The 26,181-nt window shown below is 43.2% G+C and overlaps 1 protein-coding gene across 7 annotated transcripts in view; it reads right to left on the bottom strand.

Moving 5' to 3' along the window:
• The window catches only part of LOC148830031 (glycerophosphodiester phosphodiesterase 2-like), a 64,381-nt gene that overhangs the window by 7,913 nt on the left and 30,287 nt on the right, over positions 1 to 26,181 (bottom strand). For 4 of the 7 annotated variants that reach the window (XM_088920045.1, XM_088920043.1, XM_088920048.1 and 1 more), the window contains exons 3-14: positions 13,088 to 13,191; positions 10,140 to 10,233; positions 9,789 to 9,848; positions 8,760 to 8,858; positions 7,882 to 7,975; positions 7,010 to 7,155; positions 5,523 to 5,605; positions 4,379 to 4,529; positions 3,575 to 3,796; positions 3,205 to 3,362; positions 1,651 to 1,798; positions 1,091 to 1,173 (exon numbers count right to left, since the gene is read on the bottom strand). In XM_088920045.1, coding sequence (XP_088776171.1) covers positions 1,091 to 1,173; positions 1,651 to 1,798; positions 3,205 to 3,362; positions 3,575 to 3,796; positions 4,379 to 4,529; positions 5,523 to 5,605; positions 7,010 to 7,155; positions 7,882 to 7,975; positions 8,760 to 8,858; positions 9,789 to 9,848; positions 10,140 to 10,233; positions 13,088 to 13,191 — 1,442 coding nt within the window. Of the gene's footprint in view, positions 1 to 1,090; positions 1,174 to 1,650; positions 1,799 to 3,204; positions 3,363 to 3,574; positions 3,797 to 4,378; positions 4,530 to 5,522; positions 5,606 to 7,009; positions 7,156 to 7,881; positions 7,976 to 8,759; positions 8,859 to 9,788; positions 9,849 to 10,139; positions 10,234 to 13,087; positions 13,192 to 15,577; positions 15,592 to 17,528; positions 17,587 to 26,181 lie in introns of those variants that run through there. The other 3 variants (XM_088920050.1, XM_088920049.1, XM_088920046.1) reach the window with 3 other exon arrangements.

A 26,181-nucleotide genomic window follows, 5' to 3' on the forward strand; every position in this document is an offset into this window, starting at 1 on the left:
CTGATTTCCATCCTGCTCAGAAATCTGAGCCTTCAAGATACTTGTTCATGAAAACTGTCTTTTGGAGTTAACTTTTCCCTTCAGATTATGAGACCTTAAAAACACTGAACAATCCGAAATGAGAGTCTTACAGCCAGTCCACTGTTTGCTTGTTTAATTACTTTGTTACCAGTAAGTGAAGTGACTAAAGAGTCAAACAAAACTTCATTTTTATTTTATTTTGCTGTTTGAGGAGTTGAAGCAATACAAATCACAGAATGGCAGTGTGTTGTCAAAGCTACTGTGGGGAGACCCAGGAACACCAAGGCTCCTGCACGGACCAATGTCTTTCCCCAAGGAAGGGTCTCATAGGAAATCAGATAACAAGAGTTCTGGATGAAGTTTCTCCCCCCTGTGTTTGGAGAGCTGAAAATATACATCACTGAAGGAGGCCCCATCTCACAGTGATTAAAATGCATATTTTTAGCAAGAAGCACAGCTTGCTCGGCTGTCTGCAAGTCCACAGGCACTGATTAAACAAAGATGGCACACTCCACTGCTTTAGTGAGCATCAGCCAAAGGCAGGAGGACGGGGCGCGTTTTATTGCACTAGTGCATTCAGGACTGCTACGGCTGGCATGTCAGAGCCAGTGCAGATATAAGGTGATGTGACTTTCGGCTGTTACGAGATCTATTTTGGGCAGAGAGCAAACACTTCACCCTGCATCGGAGGCCAATTATAATCGAGCTCAGTATCGCCAGAGCATGAATTGCAGCTTGCAGTGGTTAACTCTGTGAGGGAACGAGACCCTGCACTAAGGCTGCTGCAGATGTCAAGACCAACAGGACTCTCCTGAAGATCCCACTAATTCTGCCCTGCCATTGAAATGGACTTCAGTGCTTTCTGAGGCGTGTTCCCCCTGTAGGTCTCATTTTCTGAGACTCGTCTCTTCTCATCAGCAAAAATTTTGTACTGGAGAAACAGAACAGCAATAAGGTAAAAAAGCTGATGAGAAGTGGAGCCTCAGATTTATCACAATTAGGGAGTTGTCATGCACATCCTCATATCTAGTATATCAGCTATCAAGCACAAAGAAAAGGAGGTACTTACTTCTGGAGTACAAAAATTCCTATTATTAAAGAAAAAGAAACAAGATCCGATGTTATCCAGACCAGGCAGTATTCATCTGGAGTCTGCAAAAAGAAATAGAGCTGTTATCCTAAGATAAAGGACACTAGGTGGCAGTCTAGCTTAATATATAAATATCCTATAAGGATATATATATAATATCCTATATTATAAGTACCTATAATATATATGCAACAGCGAGGGCTAAGCGAGCATCTAATGGTCTAGATCATAAAGACTGCTGAAACTAACAACCTAAACAGCGGCACTCGTCATGAGTCAGCCTTTTCCAGACCGAAATGATCTGCTGATGACCAGAAAAAAAATTGTTTTGAGCACTGAGCCTTTCTTCAATTTTCCAAAACCTAGAGGAGAATGAAGATTCTTTTAAGCACTTGCTATTTTCTAAATGATCAGAAAGTTGGACTCATACAAAGAATACAGACAGAGCACAAGAGGAAGTGAACAGTGCTCTAGCTACACATGCCTGATTAAACCCCTGCAGGTCCTTGTGTTTGAACAGGAGTGCTCTGTTTCCTTACCATGAGCCAGATGGGATAAGGCACCTTTTTAAGAATGTGGGGGGCATCGGAAGAGACAGATGGCACACCACTGCACCACAGCACAGAGAACAGCCAGGGCTCGTTCACAGTGAAGAGATTCAGGCTGATGTTGGATGCCGAGAACGCCCTGTTCAGGAACACAGAAACACCTTTTCATCCTGTTTTCAGAAAGCCTAATTTTCTCCAGAAATCCATGAAAAGGTACCATATTTTGTATATTTTTCCCCAATTCAATACCTTTGAGTAAATTTACTCCTACATTGGATTAACCAGTTATAGTACAGTGTTGCTTTTAATTGATATGAATAATCAGGCGATTACATTTTTATGGATTCAGATGACACCAAATTAAAAAAAACTTTTACAGTAAAACAGAATACTACATTTACAGGAAAGACAAACAATAAAGCTATAGAAAGAAATAAAAGCTGGAGTAACTTTGCAATTCAAATAGGCTTTACTTTTTAAATCCTTACAGAAACCAATGTCTCACCAATATAATTTTGTTCTTTTGATTTTAGCAATATCTTTAAAGTTCTAATGGCCAATTTCCCATTGTTTCGGTTTGAAATGTTGTCATACAATTTTGGAGCTATAAGATAGCAGGAGCTCACTACCACGAGCACAGTCTTCCATTACCTCCCAAAGGCAGTGCTGCTGTCCACTGTGGCAGTGTGCACAGCGCAAGCAGAGAAGCAAATTGCGTGACTCGGCAGCCTTCTCCCTTTTTTGCTTCAAGTCAATTTTTAAATTGTAAACATGCATATTAATTTCATGTCATGAACACTTGCCAGAGCTGATGTCCAGCAAGATCTGGCACAAACAACTGTCCCTTGAGCTAGATGGGCAAATGGCCTCCTGTCGTTTGTAACATTTTGGTTTTTATGTCTGATAGTGCTTCTCTTCTGTATTGAGGTCATATGGTTACAGCACGCTGCTTGAAAACAAATCCACAAATGTTTTATATCGGCAAGTGTGTTTCAGTTGCACATTCAGGGCTGTCAGCTGATGAGTCAAGTTCTGCACCGTGCAGTTCGGCTGAAACTTGCATAACAGACAGCTGAAAGTTGAATCACATAACATCTGAAGCTGCCCACTGATTCACAGCTCAAGTGTATTTCTAAGAAAGCTTGGTAAGCCGTATGCAAAGCAAAAAAGGCTTTCATAATTTATAGAGTAGCAATGTTTTGCAGAATCAAATACATCAAAATGGAAGATTGGGTCCAGATAAGACCTAATGCATCAGAAGCCTGCTGAATATTCTTAGTCTTAAATTAAGGATTAAAACTCCCATGTTGCTGCAAAACGGGAGACCCGCAGTCACAGGGTAAGTGATGGGAGGTGAAGATTTACTTGGGGAGAAAGCCTGGGATTTTCTATGCCGCAACCCGTCACCTTCACAGAGGTGGGGGGGCTTAGTTTCCTTAGTTTGTCTAAAGGTCCCTGAAGCAGTCCGTCATTCCTTTCACATCTCTGCTTCTCTGGCTGGGCACATCTTTCCAGGCCCAGGGGAAGCCAGGAGCGTGAGCTCACCTGATTTCCCGAGGGCTGGCCTGGTTGTAACGTAGGCTGAGCTTGACGATGCCTTCCTGCCGCAGTGCCTCCACAGACGCCTTCACTGTCGAAGTCTGCTGGAGGCCTGGGGCCATCCGCCGGACCAGCTGTCTGTCCGTGTGCGGTGTCCACATGACCTGGAGAGGAGCACACCTGCAGTTTACCACCCAGATCCATTAGCTGCTCACTTCCAAGCTGGGCTGGACGTGCTCAGCAGCCTCCTCTCGTTTGTTACCTTCCTTACATTCACCGTCCAGCGTCAGCAGACCTACCACTGCACAGGGCACACGACAACGTGCGGACGAGGAGGCGAACGCTCACGGGCGGCTGGTCGCCGGAGGTGCCTCACCAGCTCCTGCTGTATTCCGGACTGCAGCACCGTGTCCAGGGTGACGTTGATCCAGCCGTCGTGGAAGGGGTGCTCCTCGGGGGGCTGACGCAGGGTGAGGAGCACCGATCTGTTGTTCCTCGCCGCCAGCTGCAGCAGCTCCCTTAGGGAGCAAACGGACTGGTTGTCAGCCTGAGCCAAGTCCTCCTGGGAGAGCTGGTGCACCGTCCAGAAGGGGTCGTCCTGGCAGACGGAGGCGGAGGACAGATGGACAGACGGGAAGCAAGAACAACCGGAGTCTTAAATTCGTGCTTTTATGTCCACTGACCACTAGAGGTCTCTAGCGTACAGTTTTTTTTTCCAGTAGTTCTTAACAGTCCTATATTAATTGCTGCTGTTCTCCATTACGAATGTGAGAAGGAACACATTAAAGAACAATAATTGCGAAACATTTCTAGACTTGTGTATTTTTGATGTTTGTGTTAAACTTGAAAAAAACAATCCTGCCATGTTGTGATCTCGGGCGTCCCGAGGGCAAATTCCGCAGTAACAGGCTGCCGCTGAGAAGAGTCCTGCCGTGACTCACCCAGCTGTTACAAAAACTACTCGATACAGTCAAGAGCACTCATGCAAAGATAAACCATTGCCAAAATGAACATGAAAACTCTGTAAATGTCATGTGATTTATGTGCACAATTTTAACAACCCTCTACTGGTAATTTTCTATTACTTCATTACACCACGTTGCAAACCAAGAGCTCCGCAGTATTCCGAAAATGAAAACCAGGGAAGAGGTCCGGCACAAAGGGAGGCCACAGGTGGTACCTTCAGAAACCACTGTCCAGCGTTAAGAGCCTGCAGGTCAGTCCAGTTGAACATGGCGGCGTCCTCGAACTGCCTCTCGGGGAAGACCCACTCCACGTCGGTGGTCCTCCTCAGAGTGCGGTCCCGCATGAGGAAGGGCACGCCGTCCAGGCTGCGAGACAGGACACGCGACTCTGCAGCTTCCACTGCCGAACTCGACCACGCTCCACTCCGCCCCGACCCGCCCACCACACCGCCCCGGACACTTCTCCGGAAAAACAGAAACCTGAGCCTATTCTCCATACATCTGAGTGAAATAAAGGAAGGAACCCATTTTACTACAAAGCTATTAGAAAATACTGGGAAAAGCTCTTTTCAGCTTCTTGGCTGGTTTCAACAGCTGCAGAGCCACAGCTGATGAAGCTGATGAACTAGGCTGTCCTCAATGTTAAGGAGCGATGTACTGAACACATGGAAGCAACTATGCATGAACAGCACTTCAGTCATGGGAACATCTGGACACACTTCCTGAAGAGCTCCCGGGACCCCAACATGCCCGTGTTTTGCTCATTATTTATGTCATCTACCACTAGTGAAAGGACGAGAAGCCACTGTAAGTTGAATATGCACTCGGTGAACTTTCACATCTTACACCTCCCATGTGCAGCACACACTGCCCGTCAGACACCAGTAAGTCCTGTCAAACACGCTCAGTCGAAACCAGCTCTAGAACATCCTTGAATAAGGCAAGTGCAGCTTCAGACATTCATATAATGCAACGCGAATGTGAAAGAAGATCAGATATTAAAGTTACGGTGACAATTACTTGACACGGTGTCGATCTGAAGACGGATGGGTCTCTGAAGAGCCCGTCGCCAGAGCAGACAAGCTCTTTAGCTCATCTTATCTAGCCTCCCCTGTGCATGTCATTGTAGTCTTTTGGCCAGGGAGCCCATGTTGTCAGACGGTAGCTTGTGCATTCCTTTGTGAAAACACGGAAACACGGGCTGCGAGGCACCTGACGGTGCCTGACCTGCCTCTGACCTCTCACTCGACTGGCACGCGTCCTCGCACGCTGCCCATCCCCCTATCGTTTTCCTTCCCACTTGCAGGTCCGTCCCCGGAGGGAGGCGGAACGGCCCCCTGCCGAGGCGCAGCTCATTACCTGATGGTCACGTCCACCTCCCATCCCCTGACCTTCTGCTGCAGGGCCTTACGGAAGGACATCAGCGTGTTTTCTGGAGCAAGCTGAGTCAGAAAAGAGAGACAGTAAGGTCACCCACACACAGTTCTGTGCTTCATGACCCCACCGGTACTTTGCTGCAATATGGTGGAATCCTTACCCTTTAGTTGAAATGTCATTTCTTCCCACATTATTTTATTAGCTAAACGTCAGAACTATTCAAGATCTTGCAGTGTAAATTCAAATTCGAACATCAGTCCAAAATGAAGTTAAAGTACTTGTTACCATAAACCAAGAGGAAATCCAAGTATAGAGGTGGTATAAATCATGAATTGATTCATGAAGAATACAGGCCTTTGGTTTCTGAGACTCCAAGATACCACAGATTTATGCAAGCACAAGAACTGCATAATATGAAAGATGACAATGAATACATAAACATGAATAAAGTAGAATGTCATACATATACAAAGCACAATTAAGCATCATAGACTTGATTCTTTCTTGACAGACACGGAACCCACGTTAAAAGTTTTAATGATTAAGAAGTGAGCAATCTAGCTCACTCCGGTATTCTATACCCACTTCGAAGTGATAGATGATTCGGGGACTGTAAGGACAAATCATGGCAAGAGATTGATCCACTTGTTTGACATGGAAATACCTCGATCAACAAGCCCTTCCCAGGTAGGATGGCGCTCAGATGGAAATATTGCAAATCAGCAGCTTGGTTATAAAATCGATGGTTACAAAGACAGCCGATGCATCAGAAACTCCTGCAGGTGACATTAAGCTATAAACCTGTGCGAATGTTATTTACTGTACGTGTGATTGCACTCTAATTCTGTCTATCATTTCACCCATGGCAACTGGAGAAAAGGCACAAAGCAGCAGTATTGCAGATGAAACAGGAATAAACCAACATAATGAGTGATGTCCGTCTTTGCTCCTTGCCTGTTGAGGGGCTTTTAGATGTTATTTATTTTCCTTCTGGCTAACCCCTTTCAACACAGATTAGCTAAAACAAACACTGAAGAGCAGATATAAGTTTAGGATTCTGAATTCCCTGAACCCCCACCAGGCCAGAATGCCTTGAGAAATCCTCTGAACTTCTCACACTTAAAACAGTAAAGATGTTTTTTTCATCATCACTGTCTTAGATCCTAAAAGTATTGTTACATCCAAAACTAAAGACAAATATTGCATTCCAGTAGGTACAGCCCCTCTCACACACTTCTACCTCTCTGCTATCTGTAGCCTCAGCTTCCTGAAGAGTCATGATGGTCTCAGATTGTGTAATTGGACCCTCGGTCCAGCAAAAGAGCATGGAGCCCAGGACAAGGGGGAACACAGAGGCTTCACAGGGAGGCAGGGAGGACCATCCGACAAAACCACTGGCCCCCACTTATTAACATTTGGAAAAACAACAGCTCCCCATGATTGCTGGATTGCTGTGCCAGGTTACCCACCATTGGAGCTCCTCGATGGCCAATGACCTCAGGCCGAGGAGACAGGCTGCTTCTCTCCATCAGGCAGGGAGAAGTGATGGCAAGGGGCACCAGGTAGAGAGCCAGCAGGGCACACGCATAGACAAGGAACAGAACCGCCTGGAAACCTGTGGAGCGAACATAGCATCTGTCCCATCACTCCCTCCTGTGACGGCCACACCCACCCCAAGTGACAAAATCAGATTTTAACAAAGCCTGCTGAAAAACATTTGGCAACTTCAGACCCCCAGGAACCAGGGCTCACCAAACTGTAATGTGCAATGGCTACTTAAAAAAGGCAAATCAACTTAGATTAATACATTATATGCTATGCACTATGTCTTCATTATAAAACAGCACCCAGGTAAGAGAACTGTTTCCCTGACTCATTGTATCCTGGGTCAGGATAATGACAGCAGCATCTGGACTGTGGGAGAGAAAGTTTCCCAAGGTCGTTATCCAAGGTGAGATTATGTGTTACAGATAGAGGAGCAGAAAACATTCACCTCTGCCCTCTGGGAGTGCACTGGAATTCTTCACGGCTTTTCAGCAAAGTGACAGACATTAACAAAGGACTAGGACAGACTAGCTCATCATTCGCAACCCCCGACAATTTAATTATACAGTAAAAATTCATCAAGACCTTAAGTCTCTTATTGCAAGGATAACATGTTTGGAATGGTTCTCTTTTTTGAAACATGCAATAATATTTCTTCAAAGAAAGACACTTAGATTGTATACTACAACTTGCCATGAAGTGCAACAACTTGACACACCTGCCCATGTTTTATAATAACAATTTCCACTTGGTTTTACATAGCGATATTCGATCACTGTGGTCAAGAGGTACTTACCTGTCTTCTCTGACCGGGCAAACTGCCCTGCCACCAGCCATGCCAGCACTGTCATCACGGCCAGGGCCCCTATATGCAGGAAAGGGCCTTTCGCCTGCAGACATTGAAATAATGAGGATGAGTACTTTTTTTACACCCTCTGCATTATCCGAGCATTGAAGATAAAAGTCGTGAAGATAAGTCTAAAAGATTGGAGGATTTTTCAAGCTGATATTGCACTGCATAGTGATCTGTGCTGTAATCTAATTACAGAGAGGAGAAAACATCTACTTCTGCTCATCGCAGCAAAGTTGACACCATATGGCATCTCCACTCTTGTTTTCGGACTTCAGAGCCAAGAAGGACTGGATGCCATCTGTTGTCTATAGATATCTCCCCCACACACAGCAACTGTCATCATCGCCAAACCACACACTCTGCTGGCACTTCTTCTTCGATCCAGCCACGCCTGGAGAACTGGCAGGGTCTGAACTTGTTCCCCTGGGTAACAGTGCAGAGCATCACCCCCTAAGTCCCAGAGAGCCGCAGGGGCTGCTGGCTTTCCTCATGTTTCAGATCAATTTCACTCTTGACTGATTTGGTCTGAATGACAGCTTAAGTCGCCTACAAGCTTGAGTCCCCCATGAGACCTGCAGGACCTGGAGCGAGAAGAGTTGCTATAGGTGAAGCTGGAAATCTCATGGCTAAATGGAAAATGGTTCAGGGATAAGATCTGGAGTTCCTTCTGTACATGGCTGGGTGGTGGAAATTACACAGCTGTATTTAGAAACTAGCTGAGAAAAAACTTTTTCTTTTACCGCACTGAATAAATGTGGAGAGATTGTAGCTCACATCTGTCCAATACAGAACGAAGTGGAACAGAACTACCTTTCGCTCACCTGCAAAGAGATGAGGACAATATCCCACTCCTCCTTCCACAGCTGCTCCACAGACATCACCGCTATCACAGTGGTCACCAGCACAGCCGTCACTCCAATCTGAAGCGCAAGAAGACCGCGAGACGTTTTTCACGTTTTACAGTTTTGCAAGTACAGACAAGAAAACAATCACAACTAGTTTACACCTGTCATTCTTTCTTAGTAGAAAGCAAATTTATAAAGCTCATATTTCTTGTGAAGACTAAGAGTGTTTGGGGTTCGACAGGAAATAATGCTACTCCTTTACCATAGTGTAATTGAGACGATTATCAGATATGGTATAACAGTGTGGCTTGGTAATTTATCAGTTCCATTGAGATCACAAACTACCCATCTTATCCAAACAGCTTTGAAGGTCACGGGAGTGAAACAGCACCCCTCCCTGCAGACAATCTTTGAAAAAGCCATAATCAAACAAGTAGAAAAAATTAGATCAGATCCTTCCCACATCCTCAATTCTGAATACAAACTTCTTCCTTCCGGCAAACGTTTTAGGGTTCACAAATGCAAGTCAAACGGATACAAACATTCCTTTGTTCCACTAGCTGTTAAAGCTGTCGATGCAAATGGAAGGATAAACAATTTTTTACTTTTACAATCCACTTGTGTGCAATGTTTTGTAATGTGTTGTAAATGTTAGATATAATGCGTTATACATGCGATGTGTAATGTTTTGTGTGCATTATATTTAAATGTACAGAAGTGCTGTGTCTACACAAAAAAATTCCCTCAGGGGATAATAAGCCTCATCTTAAATTTGTTGCACAGAAAACTACTTCGAGTATTTCAGCAGGCACTTTTTATTGAATGTGACAGTTAATTATAGAGTTATTACATAACTAATGTATAAACTTTATTTGTGGCATTTTATTTCAAGGGTAATCAAGCCGACCCAATATACAGTATTGCACTGGGACAGCTGTCAGGGGAAGCAGAAAGAGCTGGAAGAGATACATGGAGGCTGAAGCTCAGCAAACCGCTTGAAATTACCTTGTGGAGCCAGTGCAGGTTCAGCTGCTGTCCCACCGCCACATGGCACAGCGCTAAAACCTGAAACACAGATGAACAGAATTTGTCTGGATTCATGAAAACAAATCTGTCAGCATTCAAGAGACCACATGTACTGCAGAGCCTACTTATACTGGGCCTGTGAGTGCCACTTCTGTCTCTGCGATGCCACTCGATTAAAAACATTTTACTGTGCTTTTGAGCACTTACAGATGGGAATTCGGTACCTAGAATGCTAATGCTTTATTGCACTCATAAAACCTGGTGCCTAGTCAGTGACAGGAAAAACCATCTGTAAACCTGTTACTGTAAATGTTTGATTAGCAGGCTTACCATTAGAAAGACAATGTATGTGAAGCCAGCAGCTGTTGCGGCAAGTATTGGGACTGATCCATCGCTCCAGTCCCCTGATCTGTTATATAAAAACCTGCAAGAAGGATCAGAGGGATGCAAGGAGTCACACAAGACTGTCTTTTCTTCACGTGCCAGCTTGTTTATGACGAGAACACAGAAATATCTGCTTGACCATTTCTGCTAAATGGCATAAGTTCACAAACTCATCCAGTTTATGATAGAAATGCAGGACTAAAACAGGAACAAAGTAATCGTCTTCTGTGAATGCTGAGATCACAGAACATCAATGTATTTTAACGATGAAGATGATCGTGATGGAAGAAAAATGATTCTGCCTCACAAAGACGTCAAGGCTTTTAGTGGAGCATGAGCAGCCACTGCAGCCCAGTGTCTGAAAAGCACTGCTAGTGTCTCTAATTGCATAACTGTCCTGATTAGCGACTCAGAGCTGTGACATCTGAAGGCCTTGCTGTGAGGGCAGAGTGCTGCTCAATGAAACACAGGGCTTTGTATCTTGTTGTAAGGATGTGGCTGAGATCCCTTCTGTTCCCACAGTGGAGGTGGCCCACCGAGGAATTCAGAGGACAGGAGCTCCGGACAGTAAGACTGACCTTGAGCAAAAATTGCAAGGGGCTTTCACAACGCCTGCATCTGAGAGCAGCTGGAAAAGCTGAAAGGTTCAGAACTTATTTGAAACTTAATTTGGAGAAGAAAAAAATAAAACGGATCTCGGAAATCCCTTTGAGATGAATCACATCCAAAGCAAACCTACAGTATCATTGCTGCCAACATATTTATAGAATAACATGTATGTTTATAGAGTAATCTTGGCCTTGAGTCACATTATGGAAAAACAAGAAAAAAATAAAGTGACTTTCCCCCCCCCTCTTCACTCAAGGGAGGTAGATATTAAAGATATTAAAGCTTTGTTTTTACATCAGCAATCTAAAATTCTGTAATGTGCAGAAAATTCACAGGTTTGGGGAAAAATAGTTTTATGCTTGTTTGTAGTATCAAATATTAAAATAATTCTGATAAGGAAGGAGAAGCAGTACATTTCTGTTGGAAGTACCCCCTTCACTATTATTCTGAGACTCTATTAATCTCACTGACGCAGCCACCTGCACCCTGTGACTTGTGGGCACAACATTTCAATGAAAGGAAAGCGGAGACCTGATGTTTGTGCATCAGTTTAAAGTCTGCAAGCCAGTTATCTATCCTGGTCCGTTTCCTCTGTGTCCAAGGATTTCTGTGTCTCGGTATTGGTTCTGTGAGGGAATATGTTATGGTCCCTACACTACACAAATAACAGTCAAGATTCTCCTGGGTTTTCTCAGAGTGCTCTGGTTTCCACCCAGAGACAGGCTGCCTGGGGTGGACTGGCCACAGTCTGTGGTCTTACTGGCCTGCGGTCCTGTCTAGGGTGTGAGTGGATAAGCACTCTCCGTGAAGCCTTGTGCCCAAAGAATATTTGCTTCCCATCTCACTTACATTTACTGAAAATTCAAATCCAAAACACAGACATGTGAGGACTCACTGCCACCGTTTAAAAAAAAAAACGGACATCTTGAAATCCAGCTCACCGGACTAAAGCACAAAAGCAATGAGAAACAGAACTGGGGGGTTTCGCCTCGATCCCTTGACAGCCCTGCAGGGTGGAGCTCCAGAGTGGGGCTTGCGAGAGGCTGCACAGCACAGTCAGCACACAGGACAGGAAGACCTGGCGCCGTGGGGCCTGCGGGGGCTGCACTTGCATAGAGCTCAGCTCGGCTCCCTCTTCCTGCGGGGGCATCAATATTTTATTTTCTGAAGAGCTGAGACAGTGGTCCTCCTGTTATTATACTGTACTTTGTTCATTGTTAAGTGTGAAAGAGGTGCAGACTGAGCGCGTTTCCTTTCTTAGGCTGGACTGTACTCCCTCTTTGCCTGCAGCCCTGTAATAGAGGTTTTCTTCCACAAGTGTTCAAGACTTCCAGCATAATTCTCCATCCCCAAAGAGCTTGGCGAAGAAAGGCGCACCGTAGCATGCAAGACAAGCGTTCCAGCTCAATAGTACACGCGTAGCTGGCTGGGGTTTTTCAATGAGCCGCGCGTAGTTTTAGTAGCACTTATGGGGAACATTCTGCTTTAGAGCTCATTCAAACTAGGTGGAGGCAGCCAACTCCACCTCCGGTGCAAAGTTTACCAAGCAGCTCTGCTGTGCCTCTTTTCATTCAAACAAAACTCACCGCCAGCCATTAACAGGACTGAAATAATATCAAGACTGCCTCAACAGAGTCCAAGAAAGGACCAGTTTTCAAGATTCAACCAAATTGGCTTCAGTTAAACAGACTCCATAAGCAGAGTGTCCGTCCTGTGCTTCAATACTTATTGACAAATTGTCTTCATGTATGCTCCTGGACACCAAATCAACTTCCACTGCCTGCAATAGGAATGCTTGGAGATGTGAAATGAACCCACTTCAATCTCGGGGCAACAGATTTTGTCTGATCTCAATTTTTTTTGTGCGTGTCTTTTGACTTACAGATTATTTATCTGTTATTACACAAATACTCTTCCTGGATATTTTGCTGTACATAAGTGGGGACAAAAGCCTGAAAGATCAGCTTTCCGGGCAGCGGATCCACCTGCAACCACAGTAATGAGGCAGAATGTGCACTTTCTGCTTCACAGGGAGGGATGACCTTAGCAGCCCCTGCCGCGACAGGCCAACATGAAAGCTGGTGGTTGAGATAATGGATCATGTTTTCACATAAAACAGACCAAACAACCCTGCCCATGTCAACATGCCCGCAGAGCTGTACAGTTTATTCCCCTTGTACCAACTCCAAAACCCACTACTGCCCTCCTGCCACCATATACTCCCTCAAACAGTCTCTTTTCAAGCAGGGGCAGAAGAGCTCTCAGGAACCCTTTCCAGTACTCACCAGTTGAACTCATTGTAGTCGTTGTGGGCCTCCCACCAGAAATAAAACCAGACCAGCAGCAGGAAGAAGGTGCAGGAGAGAATGAGGAACCACATGCACTCCCACTGAAAGACAGCAGGCAGAGACACTGGAGTCAGCAATCCGCAAACACGAGGAGGAAAACAGCAAAAATAAGCATGAGGAATTAAATGCATTGAGGGATGACAAGTACAAGGAATAATATCTATATAAATCAGACTTAACACATTCAATTTGTTGTGTACCATTACATTACCTTTAGGTCTGGACTGAAGTCTGCAGATTCAACAAAGATTTAACATCATTTTTGGGAGGTTATATTAACATCTTCATGCTAATTACATCTCCGGTACTCCCAGAAAGGCCCTGCCCTTTTCACTGTCCTGCTCTCAATCTCACTGCTGAACACCAGGTCATGCATGTTAAGAAAAGGAAATGTCCAGTTCAGTGGCATTTTGTTTCTCAGAAGGACTCATGTCACAGTCTTGATGATGATGTGGATAAAATAAAGATCCATTCTCATAGTGAATTTGGACAAGGCTGCAGCATGAATAAAAAAGAGATAATGTGATTACATAAAAACTCCTGTGTCTGGTGGTTTTTGTTCCAGGTGGGCCCTTTATCAACAGTGCTAATTGCTGCCATTGTTGATCTGCTGGTTTAGGCTTTTTAAAATCTGCTTTCAGCTGAGATTTGTAACTGGCATGAGCCGTGTGCTAATGAGCGAATTTCAGAACTGCTCTCATTCAGGCATGCAGCTGATATATTCGACTGGACTGGAGGAGAAAGACCAAAACTGTCTCAGTGGGGGAGGTGCCATTCCCACCTGCCCGTTCATCAACTGGTCACTTCTTAGGAGCTGTTTAGTCAGAAATAAGGGAGAAAATTCCTAATTAGTAAATTCCCATTCTGAATGCTGAAGTTGTTGGAAATAATGTGCTCTAACTGGGGTATGGTTTTCAAACCAAGGGCCAAGTACAGAAAAGGTCTAAACCAGAGCAGCAGATGACTTACAGCCACAATCAGCATTGGGGATTAATGGCACATCTGGAATAAAAAAACTCCAAGACCAGTATTGAGAACTGCTGATCTAAAGGGTTAATGATTTGCTCCACTCCACACACACCCTGAAGGACAGTGATGAATGCATATAATGCCACAGCTTTATATACTGTACACACATAGCACTCCGGAGCATAGATCTCTCACAATCTTATCTCAAACACAAATGTTTCATAACTCATAGGTCATGTACAGGTTACATGAAAGTTCTTAAGAACAGAATCTTTTTATGACAACTGTACAGCCCCCAAAACTCAGACTAGTTCCTGGAAATTGCCACTTATGTAAAATATTTTAAATCTAACCCTAGGACTAAACTGTTCCTGTCCACAAATGAAAAATTTATTAGTAAAAATTATAGACTGCTTAGTATTCTATGCTTTTAAAACATTTTTGAATGGACTGCATTATTCTATTAAATCAGCCCTTAAAAGCCCCATGGGAGCACACTATCGCTACAGTAGGTATGGGCCCTAACAACTTGCTTTTACAGCAACTGCAAGATTCAAATAACTTGAATTGCTGAAAAGTACATTCTAAAAATTAATTTGCCATTTCCCTTATTGTCATGTATGAGTGCACCAAAGAGGATATGATATTTAGATGTTCTGCATACCACACCCATAATAAAGAAACAAACTGATAAGATTGTCTTTACAGGCTTTTGCTAAGAAGCTTTGAGCCTTGAGGACACCTTCCACAGCCCAGTTCCAGACTTCATCGTGTCAGTCCTGCTTAGCATGATATTGCAACAAGTGCTGAAGCTTTTGCTTCAAGGCCTGAGAACATAAAAGCAACTTTAACTCCTGCAACTTGAATATATCCTGCATAGGAACAAGTAATAGGTTTATTCCATGCTGAAAAAAAGAAGAAAGAGAACACAACGTTTCGGCCGTGGAGCCTTCTTCAGGTGTGAGAGAGAGTCTCACACCTGAAGAAGGCTCCACGGCCGAAACGTTGTGTTCTCTTTCTTCTTTTTTTCAGCATGGAATAAACCTATTACTTGTTCCTTTGCAGCCTACGCATGCTGACGCAGCTACCCACCTGAACTACTATATCCTGCATATGGACATAGTGCTACTGTATATGAACTGGTTCAATTTTTCTATTCCCTTCATCTGAAAGGAGCACCAATACATACAGAATGCAATAGAAAGGACAGCATTTGTCGCATTACTGTACAGTATCATATGCACCCCCTCCTGTCACCAACACAACACAGTTCAAATTCAGTACTTTACACTTGTTCGGCAGACTACCTAGATAACAAAAACTCCACCACATGACTGTTATTTTTAGATATAAAAGGTCAAGTTACCATCTAAAAAATTACTATTGGCAGGTTGCAGGTGTCTGAGCCAGAGGTTTGTCATCTCTCATAGTACTCATTCAGACATTGATCCTACATACCTTAAGACTCACTGCCTCATACTGGAGCAAACTGCACCTTATTCTGCAAGACCCTTGTTTGAATAAGCAAAGCCATCTGCATAGGGAACCAGAAGCTGAGGTTTGCAAGGACAACTCATGACAAGCCTTGACAACATGACAACACTTGATTTGATCAGAAAACAAAATGCACCAAATTAAGCACATTGATCAAAACCGTTCCAAACACAATATGCCACTTTCTTAATACAGCCTGAGTAATGTGTAGATGAAAAAGCAGAAGACAGATCATAATGCACATAAGGACATGGAACAAGCCAGGTGTTTCCCAGCATAAACAAAAAGCAAAAAATTAGTTTACTTTTTTGTGGATTCCATGCGACTGAGTGTAGAGATACCTGTACTTATGCCCGAAAGGTACCTGGGCTTTGACTGGGCAAACAAAAATACTGGAGAGTCTGCATCACCTAAATAAACTTGGGGCAAGGGACTTGGCAATGCTGCATCCACAGTGTACTGTTTTATTGACTGTCTTGTGTGTCAAAGGCACCACAAGAAACTTACACTGCATTCACTACTGCATGGAACCAGTGAGCCCTTTGCTGACTAGCAGTTCATTTCCTTTGCAGTCATCGAGCGTTGCAAATCTGGATATTGAGATGGAAACTATTTAAGGGAAAATATCCGTTTTACAGAATGGCTGAGTGATTGGCAACCACATTCATCAACCCCTGGACTCACCGCCTTCAGTTCCACTGCAGCGAAAAAATGCTCATGTTGCATTAAATCCGAGATATCTGGTGTCCTCAAGCTACAAATACTCTGCCATCCCTTACCCAGCACATTTACAGCATATAACCATGGATTTATTTCAGCTATTAAAACAAAAGCGGTTCACCTGATCTGCAACTGTTCTTTTACTCTCAGACACGAGCTGTATCTGTTAAAGAGGCATTTAAACATCTTTGCAAAAGATTCATTTTAATAGTGTTTTGGCAGATTAATGGCCATCAGGATCTTCCGAGACCAGCTGTTCTTCCCAGCAATGCTAGTTTGTGCAAGGGTGACTAAACAGGCTCAATCAGTTAATTAGTACTGATTAAAGAGAAGACATTTGAACCCTCCAATGGTTACAAACTGTTACTTAATACAGTATATGAAATTAGATGATAATTAAAAATAATGGATTAAGCATGCGCTTTGAAATTTGTTTTAATTAGATCTGGAAACATCAACTCCTGACAGGATTATCACTGAACTTCACAGAAATTAGGGTCTGTCTGCAGTCATTGATGTCCAATTCATCTTCCAGAAGGTAATTGCTTTTTAGTAAAGGCACTTATTTGATTAATTAGCTCATGGGACTTATTTCTTGATCTTCCATACATTGCAAACATTAGGCAATGGTATCATGAACTAAAGCACTTTGATTATATTTCAAAGAAACACTAGGGAGTTAGACTTCACTGGCCAGTCATGTTTAAAAAAAACAAGTTCCAAAAACAGCTTAATGATAAGTATTCTATCTCCTATGAACTAAAAAAAAAAACACCAAATCAGGGAGGCACAATAACATCATGGTAAAAACAAATCCACTGAGATTTTATATTATTTAGTGATAAGTTACATTTATGGACCACTCTAGACCAGGACTGTGCAAATTAGTTGCCAAAGAGTTTCCAAAAAAGGTGCAAATAGATTATCCAGATGAGTAACTAATAGCAAAACCATTAGTCTGTGTAAACATAACCCAGACTAAAGCAGGTTAAAGAAGAAAGTGCAGAAGCAGGCAGAAAAATGGACAGCACATTATACATTTTATCCACAAAGCTTTTATTTCAATATCTGCCAGGTAAGAGGAAAGCCTGTGGGAACAACTTTAGATGCCTGGCTTCTGCTGGTGTTCCCAGCTACAGAGGAGGTCAGTTTATGGTAAGTGCACGGAGCAATGAGATGTCAATAAAACAGTTACCTTCCACTTCACGATCAGATGACCCAGTGGGTGATCAGGACTGTGAAAGGCGATGGATCATGGAGCAAAGGGCCTGCAGCAGACCGCAGTAGCCGCATCCATTCACAGCTGCAGAAACGAATTAATCTGCTGTAACGGGAGGGTCTGGTCTGCTGAGGAGATGGAGGAATTGGCTCCATAATGAACACATGGCCTGGAGACAACGTCAAGCACACTCCTCAATGACTAGTGGCAATTTTGACTAAGTCTGTACCTGATTCAATCAAGTCATACAAATACATACAAATAGGCTGGGAGCGTTCTTCTGCCTCACAGCCAGTGTCCGGTGTAAATGTGGGAATGCAGTTGCCCACAGGCAGACTGGGGCACTAGTGGCCCAGACTGTACCACAGACAGCAGCTAATTCTCTTGAGATCCACAGTTGCCTCGGCCTCACCCTCTGACTGCTTTCATATGAGTGAGATTGTATCGGACTCATTTCACTTCATACAGATAGTGCCCTGCCAACACTCTAGCAAGTCAAGTGTGGCCAAGTTTACAGTTTATCTATACTCCAAACTGACTGCCATCTCCACTTGATTACAGTTTTATCAGAAATCTATAGCACATCCTGCACAGAGCTAAACTATTACAGCTTTCCTCCTTCTACGAGTTGTGCTGGAAGATTGTCAGTCTTCCTTACTGTAAATATGAAAAATGTAAATTCTGTAATTGAGCCTTGTGACTCACCCAGCCAGAGTTTATCCCAATTTTTGCTTAGAAGCATGGCATAAGATTGTGTCCCCTCCTGGGATTTGACACTGGGCCTACACAGGGTTAACTCCCAAACTGCTGGCACTCATTTAGACAGGAACCGTAGGTAAAGCACCCGACTGAAGAAAACAACCATGTGACTGATCTGAAGCCACAGCCCTTCAGTCTGGCGTGCAGAGTCCTAATCGCTAGTCTCTGCGGGTGATTTCCAAGCATCCTTATGGTAAGGTAAAAAAAGAATGCACTTCCATGGGTTATTTCAAGTAGGCGTCTTTCTAGATTAGGATGTATAATTGATGCAATATGAATATTGTTACTGGGTTTATCACCTGTCACCTGGATGAATTTTCAATAAGAATCAAATCATTGAAACCACCACACTGGAATGTGTGGAGTAATAAAAGTAAGGGGACCTTATTATTGCCCTTTCTTCACGATTGTTATTCATGACAAGCTCACGGAAGGCACTCTGTGGATGGAAAGAGCTTCAGACTTCCAGCCTTTTTGTTGCCTTGTCTGGTGCTGCTGGCAGAGAGGGCTGCAATTGAAGAGCTCCCGTCTTTGATCAGTTCTTTCCTCTGTCCCGTCAGGCAGTGCTTATTGGATCATCTCTCCCTGGAGCAGTCCTGGTACAACACGAGGCCTGCCAGGTTCAGATGGTTCAGTTATGACACCACGCAGACTGCCCCGAGACAGACCACTGGGCAACAACTGTCCATCTGTCTAAGAGACTGGCTTAATCCAGCACACGGTTAATGAATAACTTGCAGAGAACAACAAACATTGCGGCAGGAAACCGAAACATGCTGGAAAACACCCGAGCTGCAGAGGTGAAACAGCATTGCTTTCGGGAAATAAGACGAACACCACCAAGCTGAAAATCTTTTTTAAATACTGTTTGGCACAAGCCTATTTTTCAGGAAGAAGGATAGCATACAGTATCTCCATGTGGTATAAAAAAAGACAGTAAAATTAAAAACGCCTCTTTAATCCTCCAGGTCATTGAACTCAATTACTCAAACTGTAGAGATGTTTCTAAACGCTACTCAATAGCCACTCACATTCCTCTAATGGCTGTAGCTGGGCTGTGAAAATTACTTTTCTTCGTGGAGGTGGAAATTAATTCCTTTTCAAAAGCTGCAAAATTCCAATGCTGACTGCTGACAGTGAGACAGCAGGCTAGGTGCCGTGATTTAAACTCCAAGTGCTGTTCAGCACAGGAGCACTATAAATAGAGGGATGAAAAGGGATCAGGGGGTAATTCTCCTAAGTAGTACTGTAAACATCCCCTAGCCACTAAACACTGTTTCCAAAACCAGACAGGGAGGTCCAGGTTACAAAAGCTGGAGAAAAGAGAATGTTTCATGTGAATCTCTATCAGTCTGTACTTGTTTCAAGAAAAACTCTTGAAGCTTTCAACCCTATCTGTTTGTCTGTAATGTGGCCGTTTTAATAATGTCATTCTTATTGTTATTTCCATCACTTCTGTTGCCAGTGTTTTTGTTAGCAGCGGCTGCAGTAAGTCACAAACATCAAATGTTTGCTGAAGTTGGGCTATTGCCGAGTCACTTGAGACCTGAATGGTAAGGTCTGTATACCTAATGCTCACCTGGGAACAGGTAACTGTTGCACCAGACAGAAGACACTCTGTTTCACTGCAGAACAAAATGAAAGGTTAGAAGAAGTGTTGATTCAGGTGTATTTAATTGTTTACTTTATGCATTTTTAAAACCCACTGAAATTTTACACCTGTTATTCTCGGAATTAAAAACAAAAAGATTTGACAACAAGCAGGTTGAAGGTCAGTTTCTAATGGTGAAGTGTTTTTGCCACCATCACGTCGTGTGCTTACCCCCGGCACAGTTCTCTGCACACCCTCACAGAGGGGCAGCATTCATCGTTCAGCTCACTCCTGCTGCATGGCAGGAGGATACTCCAACACTTCAACACGTCGCGCAACACTTCCTAGAATAAACGAGGCTAAAACAGACGCGTGAGAGTCTCCCTGTTGCTTTGCGTGCCTACTTCTGCACATCTTCGCTGTGGAGCTGCAGACTCTGAAGGGAGTCAACTGCTATTACTCCAGCATTTGCACAGACAGCCACGCTGCTTAAACTCTCCTCCCTTGTTACGAGCCTACTATAAGGTCAATCCTAAATTATAATAATTTAAAATGCCAGATAAATTCCAGGTACATTTTGTGGTTTGAAGACCATAAACTTTAGAGCTTCTCTAAAGCTAAGAGCTAAGGCATCACTGAAGTAAAACTGGAATGAGGCATTCCCCATATTGTGCCCTGTCAGACTCTAGGAAGATTGTGAAACCCTTTTTAAAGGCAAAACCATATTTATAATTCAATTAAAAAAATGAAGATTACATATTCCCCTGCCTTACAAGAGACACAAGTGGCCTATGCTGGAGGCAGGCCAGGGTTCAGGACGGTGCAGAGCGATTATACAGACAACGCCACAAGGATCATGCGGCTGTCTGGCAGCACAAACAGCCCTTTGCACCTGGATTGAAGTAAGAAAGGTGGGCAATAAAGAGCACTGAATCTGTCAAAAGGCAGAAACAATGGATGAGCTACCAGCACACATCCACACTCACCTACACAACTTCAAGGGAAAATACACCTACTTTTCTACCCAGTTCAAGCTCCTCTCGACCCTTGCTAGGGGCAGCCGACTTGCAAGAAAGCACCTTGTGGAGTTTTTGCATGGTCTGTCCCCCCTCTCTTCACTCCTCAGAGATATAACTGCTCTTTCTGAAACATCTGCATAATGGACAAAGGACAATGTGTGAAACATGAAGAGGTTGGATACTTGTGAGGGGAGTGACACGTCAGCTACGGGGCAGAAAGTGCTCCAGCACTGCCCTCAGGTCTCAAGGGCAACTGGCACTGGGCATTTTGAAAATCATGAGCCTATATACACAGCAGGCCAAAACAGCCCCTCTGTGAACTGAGTTGATCCCTCACCCTCACAGCTCCTGCACTTAGGTGCTCAGTTTGCTCATTCACTAAACAGTCTGATAAACATACAGTACATTAACGCAGGGGGCTGGTCATAATCTTCACCAGTGTTTCCTAGGGAGGATAAAGAGAAAAGGTGCCAAATTCATCCAATCTAGATGCTATTTGTTGTGATAAAGAGATCCTAAACTGGAAAAATACTTGTTAAATCATATTCACTGCAGGAGTGAACATCTCCACCCATAGGTCTCTGGGTACAGTGACAAACATTTTTACAGACAAAACCTCAGCCGTTTTACAAATGGATTCCTCTAACGCTTCACATGGGCAGATTTGTAGTAATTCCCTACACTGGCCCTCTCTCTACCCAGATGAAGATTGAAGCCTCTGGGAAATCTTGACATTTAAATAAAACAGTCTTGTTTTTAACAGTTTTCTTTTCTTCAATATATCTCTCAAGAGAAATATGAGGTGTTGATACCACAGAAGACTCAATTAGCAGCTCTTTACCTTTTGGGAATTTAATTTTTACAAAATATTAAGAAGCAGAAACATCTTGTTTCTGGCTTCCTGGCTCAAATGTAATGATGTAATTTTCTGGAAAGCTGCAGATCTGTCCACTTTAATATTAAACTTCCTAATGGTCTCCAAACGGCGTGTAATCAGACTCAATAAACAGCTCCCTCAGGCAATAAAATTCATTGACTTCAAGCAGATCAAAGCAGGGCTTGTGGGAGATTAAATTCTACTGAAGCTTGGAAGCATATTTCAGTTAATTTTAAGGGAATTTATTCTCTCAGATTAATCTCTCAAAGCTTCAAAAACAAGCCACACGTCTACACTCTCTTCACTGGGATTTAAGTTTGGATTAGACCGAGTAATATGAACACAACATAAAGCAGAAGTACTTCTACAACAGTTGCATATACTGTACATATACAGTGCTCCATCCTGAGTTTGACATCCTTGTTCTGTACACACACTGCAGTTATTCACACCTCTCACTCAGTATTGGCACATTTACATAGGACCATTGAAGTTGAGATTGTCAAATTATTCATTATTTTAAACCTGATGTGCTACAAAATACTAAACACTAAACAAATGATTTATAGATAGAGGACAGAAAATCTTGACAACCCAATTATTTTAATCATGTTCCTTGCCTAGCAGTCACAAGAACTTAAGAAAGGTTATAAATGAGAGGAGAACATCCAGTCCTTTGAGCTCTTTTGGTAGTTAGTATTTAACCCAAGGATCTCCATCAATTGCTGAAAGAAACCGGGGTATCGGATTCGATCACTTGGCTGGGTAGCTTGTTCCCGACTCACAGCCCCAGGCACTGAGCTCCTGTCCTTTGCTGAAGAGGCAAGAAGTTCCAACTCAAGTGAATTATTGTCACTCATGGCAGACTGGGACCCGGACAATAATAATTAACACCCATTCTGCTCTTTCAGCTGGTGCCCGGAAGACAATACCGTATTGAACAATTAATTTTTTTCTGATTGTAGAAATCTCATCAGGGAATATTAATAAATAATAGCTGGTCTTAATTAATCTTCACATTACATATTTAACACATAGCCGCAAAGAATGTTGCTCAGCAGAAGGCTGGAAAAATACTTTTCTAAGAATTTTTAGGTCCATGCCCTGGCAAGGCAGATGGAATAATCTGAGAATTAATCCAGATACGAGAAGAGAGAAAACAATGTTCAGGTGGGGAGCTGTGTCAGCATGCGTAGTCTGAAAAGAGAAGAGAGAAAACACAATGTTTTGGCTGTGAAGCCACATGAAGAAGGCTATCAATTAAGGGCCACTATCAATTATTGCTCTCCGTTGCTTAGAAGACTGCTCAGATATCAACTTCAATAAAGACAGAAGGACAGAAGCTACAACTGCAGCCTAGGTCCCCCTCCTGATGGGCACAGTGGTTTCTGCACCAACCTAGTTCCTAACCACAGGCTAACCAGTTTCAATTTCTTATCTGTGGCAGATTTAAAAAGTTTTCTTTCAGCTCTTAAAATGTTGAATGGGACTTGCAATTGGGTTCAATTCTGTAACACTGATTCAATGAGTCGGAAGGCTCCCCCAATTCAGTTGTGTTGTCCAAAATGTTGTCAAGAGTACAACAGGGTTTGATACATTGTCCTTCTCAGCCATGATGATTATCAGTTGATCAACAGTTAAGATTAAGAGATTAAGAGTTGTTTAATCAGACATACAGTTAGTGCACGGAAGGTGTGGATAAACAGTTCACAGTTTGGATGATGAAGCTGTAGGGAAACAGTAACATTGAAAATCGGGGTCTTTTTGAAACTCAGCAGCGAGAGCAGTAACAAGTAAACAAGGAATCAGACCAGTTACAATTACATCAATTAGACTTAAAACAGCATCAGGATGAAAACCTGCAGGGGGGCCTCCCCCAAGCCCAGGGTCAGGAAGGACTTCAGAGGAGCGACCCTTGTGTCCCACCTCAGCACGCACTGAGCTGCGGTATACTTTTCTCTACCTTTTCACATGCGCTAAAGAACACCTTTTTTCTTCGGTAGAAGACAAGGCTTCTGTCTGTGTCTCACAGTCCCGCAGTTTATTTCGGGAAATAATTCCTCTCCGATACTACAGGTCCCAAGTAAAACACAGAGCAATACAGTATCTATTCAATCTTGTCAATTACTGTACTGAAATGATGTAGATCTGATGCACTGATGAAAGGGAATAACACTCCAAAGCTGTCCAAGGACTATCTATTCCTCTTTTTATTGAAATGGGAAAAAAAAAAACTTGATTGTGACACTGATCAGAACAGTGTATCAATCCTTAAGGAGGACATGCAAGAAAATCTGCTTCTTTGCACCACAATCACGTAGGTGTTCAGGAGGAATTTCACACGGAGTCGCCGTCTTCACTCAGTTTGACGGCCAACCCTATAGGGAGTTAAACCCAATTTAAAACATCCTATTCCTGCGGCTGACTTTCCCCTTTCCTTTACACCATTCTGCCTGATGCAATAATAATCTGCAGTAGAGGAATATGTTATTTTTGGCTTGCTTCAGAACCTTTCTTAAAAAACTATATTAAGAAATTCTCATCCTTTCTTGTCTCTGCCTCATGAAATTATAATGACCTGGGCATCAACTTATCATAAACTGTTAAAAAGTATTACATTTATAAATGTCTTTTCTTACAACTCCTGACCCTACATATAAAGAGAGAGACAGAAAACCTGCAAAATTGCAAGACCTATAATTAAACATGTTGACTAAAGGAAGATAAAGGGAAACGCTAACAAAACCCAATTACTTTATTTTTCACAGTTCCCAAAAAACTGCAGAAGAAAGAACAGTAGTGTTTTAAGAATGCTGTTTCTCAACAGACCTAACAATTGATTTCAAACCACTAGAATAAAATCTCACTCTTTGCGTGGCAGTTAATTATTAAAAAGGTTTTATCCGTGAATGAATGGTGATTACACCAATTTTTAAACTAACTACAGTGCATACTGACACTCTGTATAGCATACTACTGATTCAAGCACGAGAAAAGTACAGTAGCTTTATCACTGGAGCTCTTTGTATCAAGTAAAGGCAGAGCCAATGGAAAAACTTTCAATTATTACTGAGGCATGATCAGGTTTCCATGTACCTTTTACTTAATGTCCTCTCAGGGGGATAGAGAGCAGCATGAGCCCAGCAGCTGGCCAACAGCTTGGATGCATGACTGGAAGGATAACAGAACAGATTTCAATAGGTATTTGATTCCGATATCTTTCTAAATTGATTTATTCCTCTTAATCTCATGAAACTGTTCTTGCCTGGATAATATACTCACAGAAACTTTGCTCGTCTGCACAACATTGGACCACATGAACATGATGGGTTACAGTCCTAGCGCATTCATTTTAACATCTTTTGTTTTGTTTTGTTTTTTTGAGAGAGACCTCAAAGTTAACTCTAAAATGATTAAATGAATTGATTCTTATCCACTATGGCTTTACACTGCATATCACCACTCCACAAGGGCGAACACTTGTAATAATCCACTATAATAGAGTTTTTCTTCCTAAAGAACCTTTCCTGGGACTTGAGGAGATGCCACCCATCATGGTGGACCTCCAGACCGGATCTGCACCCGTTACTGCAGCTACCAGTGCCTTGTCATGACCCGCTAACCCCCAGCCTGATTCACCACTTTCTTCTGGAGTTTCCGCTCGGACTCAGGACCTGCACCGGGGATTCCAGGATCTCTGGAAAATGACTTCCGCGTCTTTAACACGCTGTATATGTGGAAGCACATGTCCCACTTAACACCTAACCAGGCTTCCTTCCACTGCTGTGCATTACACTGCCAGTGGAAATCAGTCAGAACATAAAAGGCATCAAAAGAGAGAAAAAGAGAGAAGGCTGAGCCTGTGAGCTCGGGGGAGAGAGTTTTACGGCCCACTACATCGGGGGCTGCTGAAAGTGATGGAGAGGGAACCCCACACCTTCGCAGGAGTCCTGTGCATGAAACAATCTGGCTCCCCGACGTTCCTTCGCAAGTCTTCCGTAACATCAAGCAGCAATTCTACAGTTGAGGTGGAGCCTTAGGGTCGCTGCTGTGCTCCAAACCACTGTGGCTTTCAAAAAGACCCCATCGGACAACAAAAACTTAAAATGGGTTAAATGCAGGACACTTAAGAGTGCACGGCGTTTCAAATGTGTGGTTTAGACCACCACCACAGAGCTGAAACACAGCGATCCTTGTGCTACACACCTCAAGCCAAAAGGGCTGGAAAGGAAGTGCTCAACGTCCATGCCGACTTGGGAGGGGGGGATCATCAGAACCAGATTTGTCAGTTTGACCACCTTCGTTAACACTGACGAGAAATATCCTAATAAGCAGCACCAAACTAGCACTAAAACAGTGAAGACAAATAGGTTTAAAAATGGA

Source organism: Atractosteus spatula, chromosome 7, assembly GCF_055471065.1.
Source record: "Atractosteus spatula isolate fAtrSpa1 chromosome 7, fAtrSpa1.hap1, whole genome shotgun sequence".
Classification (NCBI taxonomy): Eukaryota; Metazoa; Chordata; class Actinopteri; order Semionotiformes; family Lepisosteidae; genus Atractosteus; species Atractosteus spatula.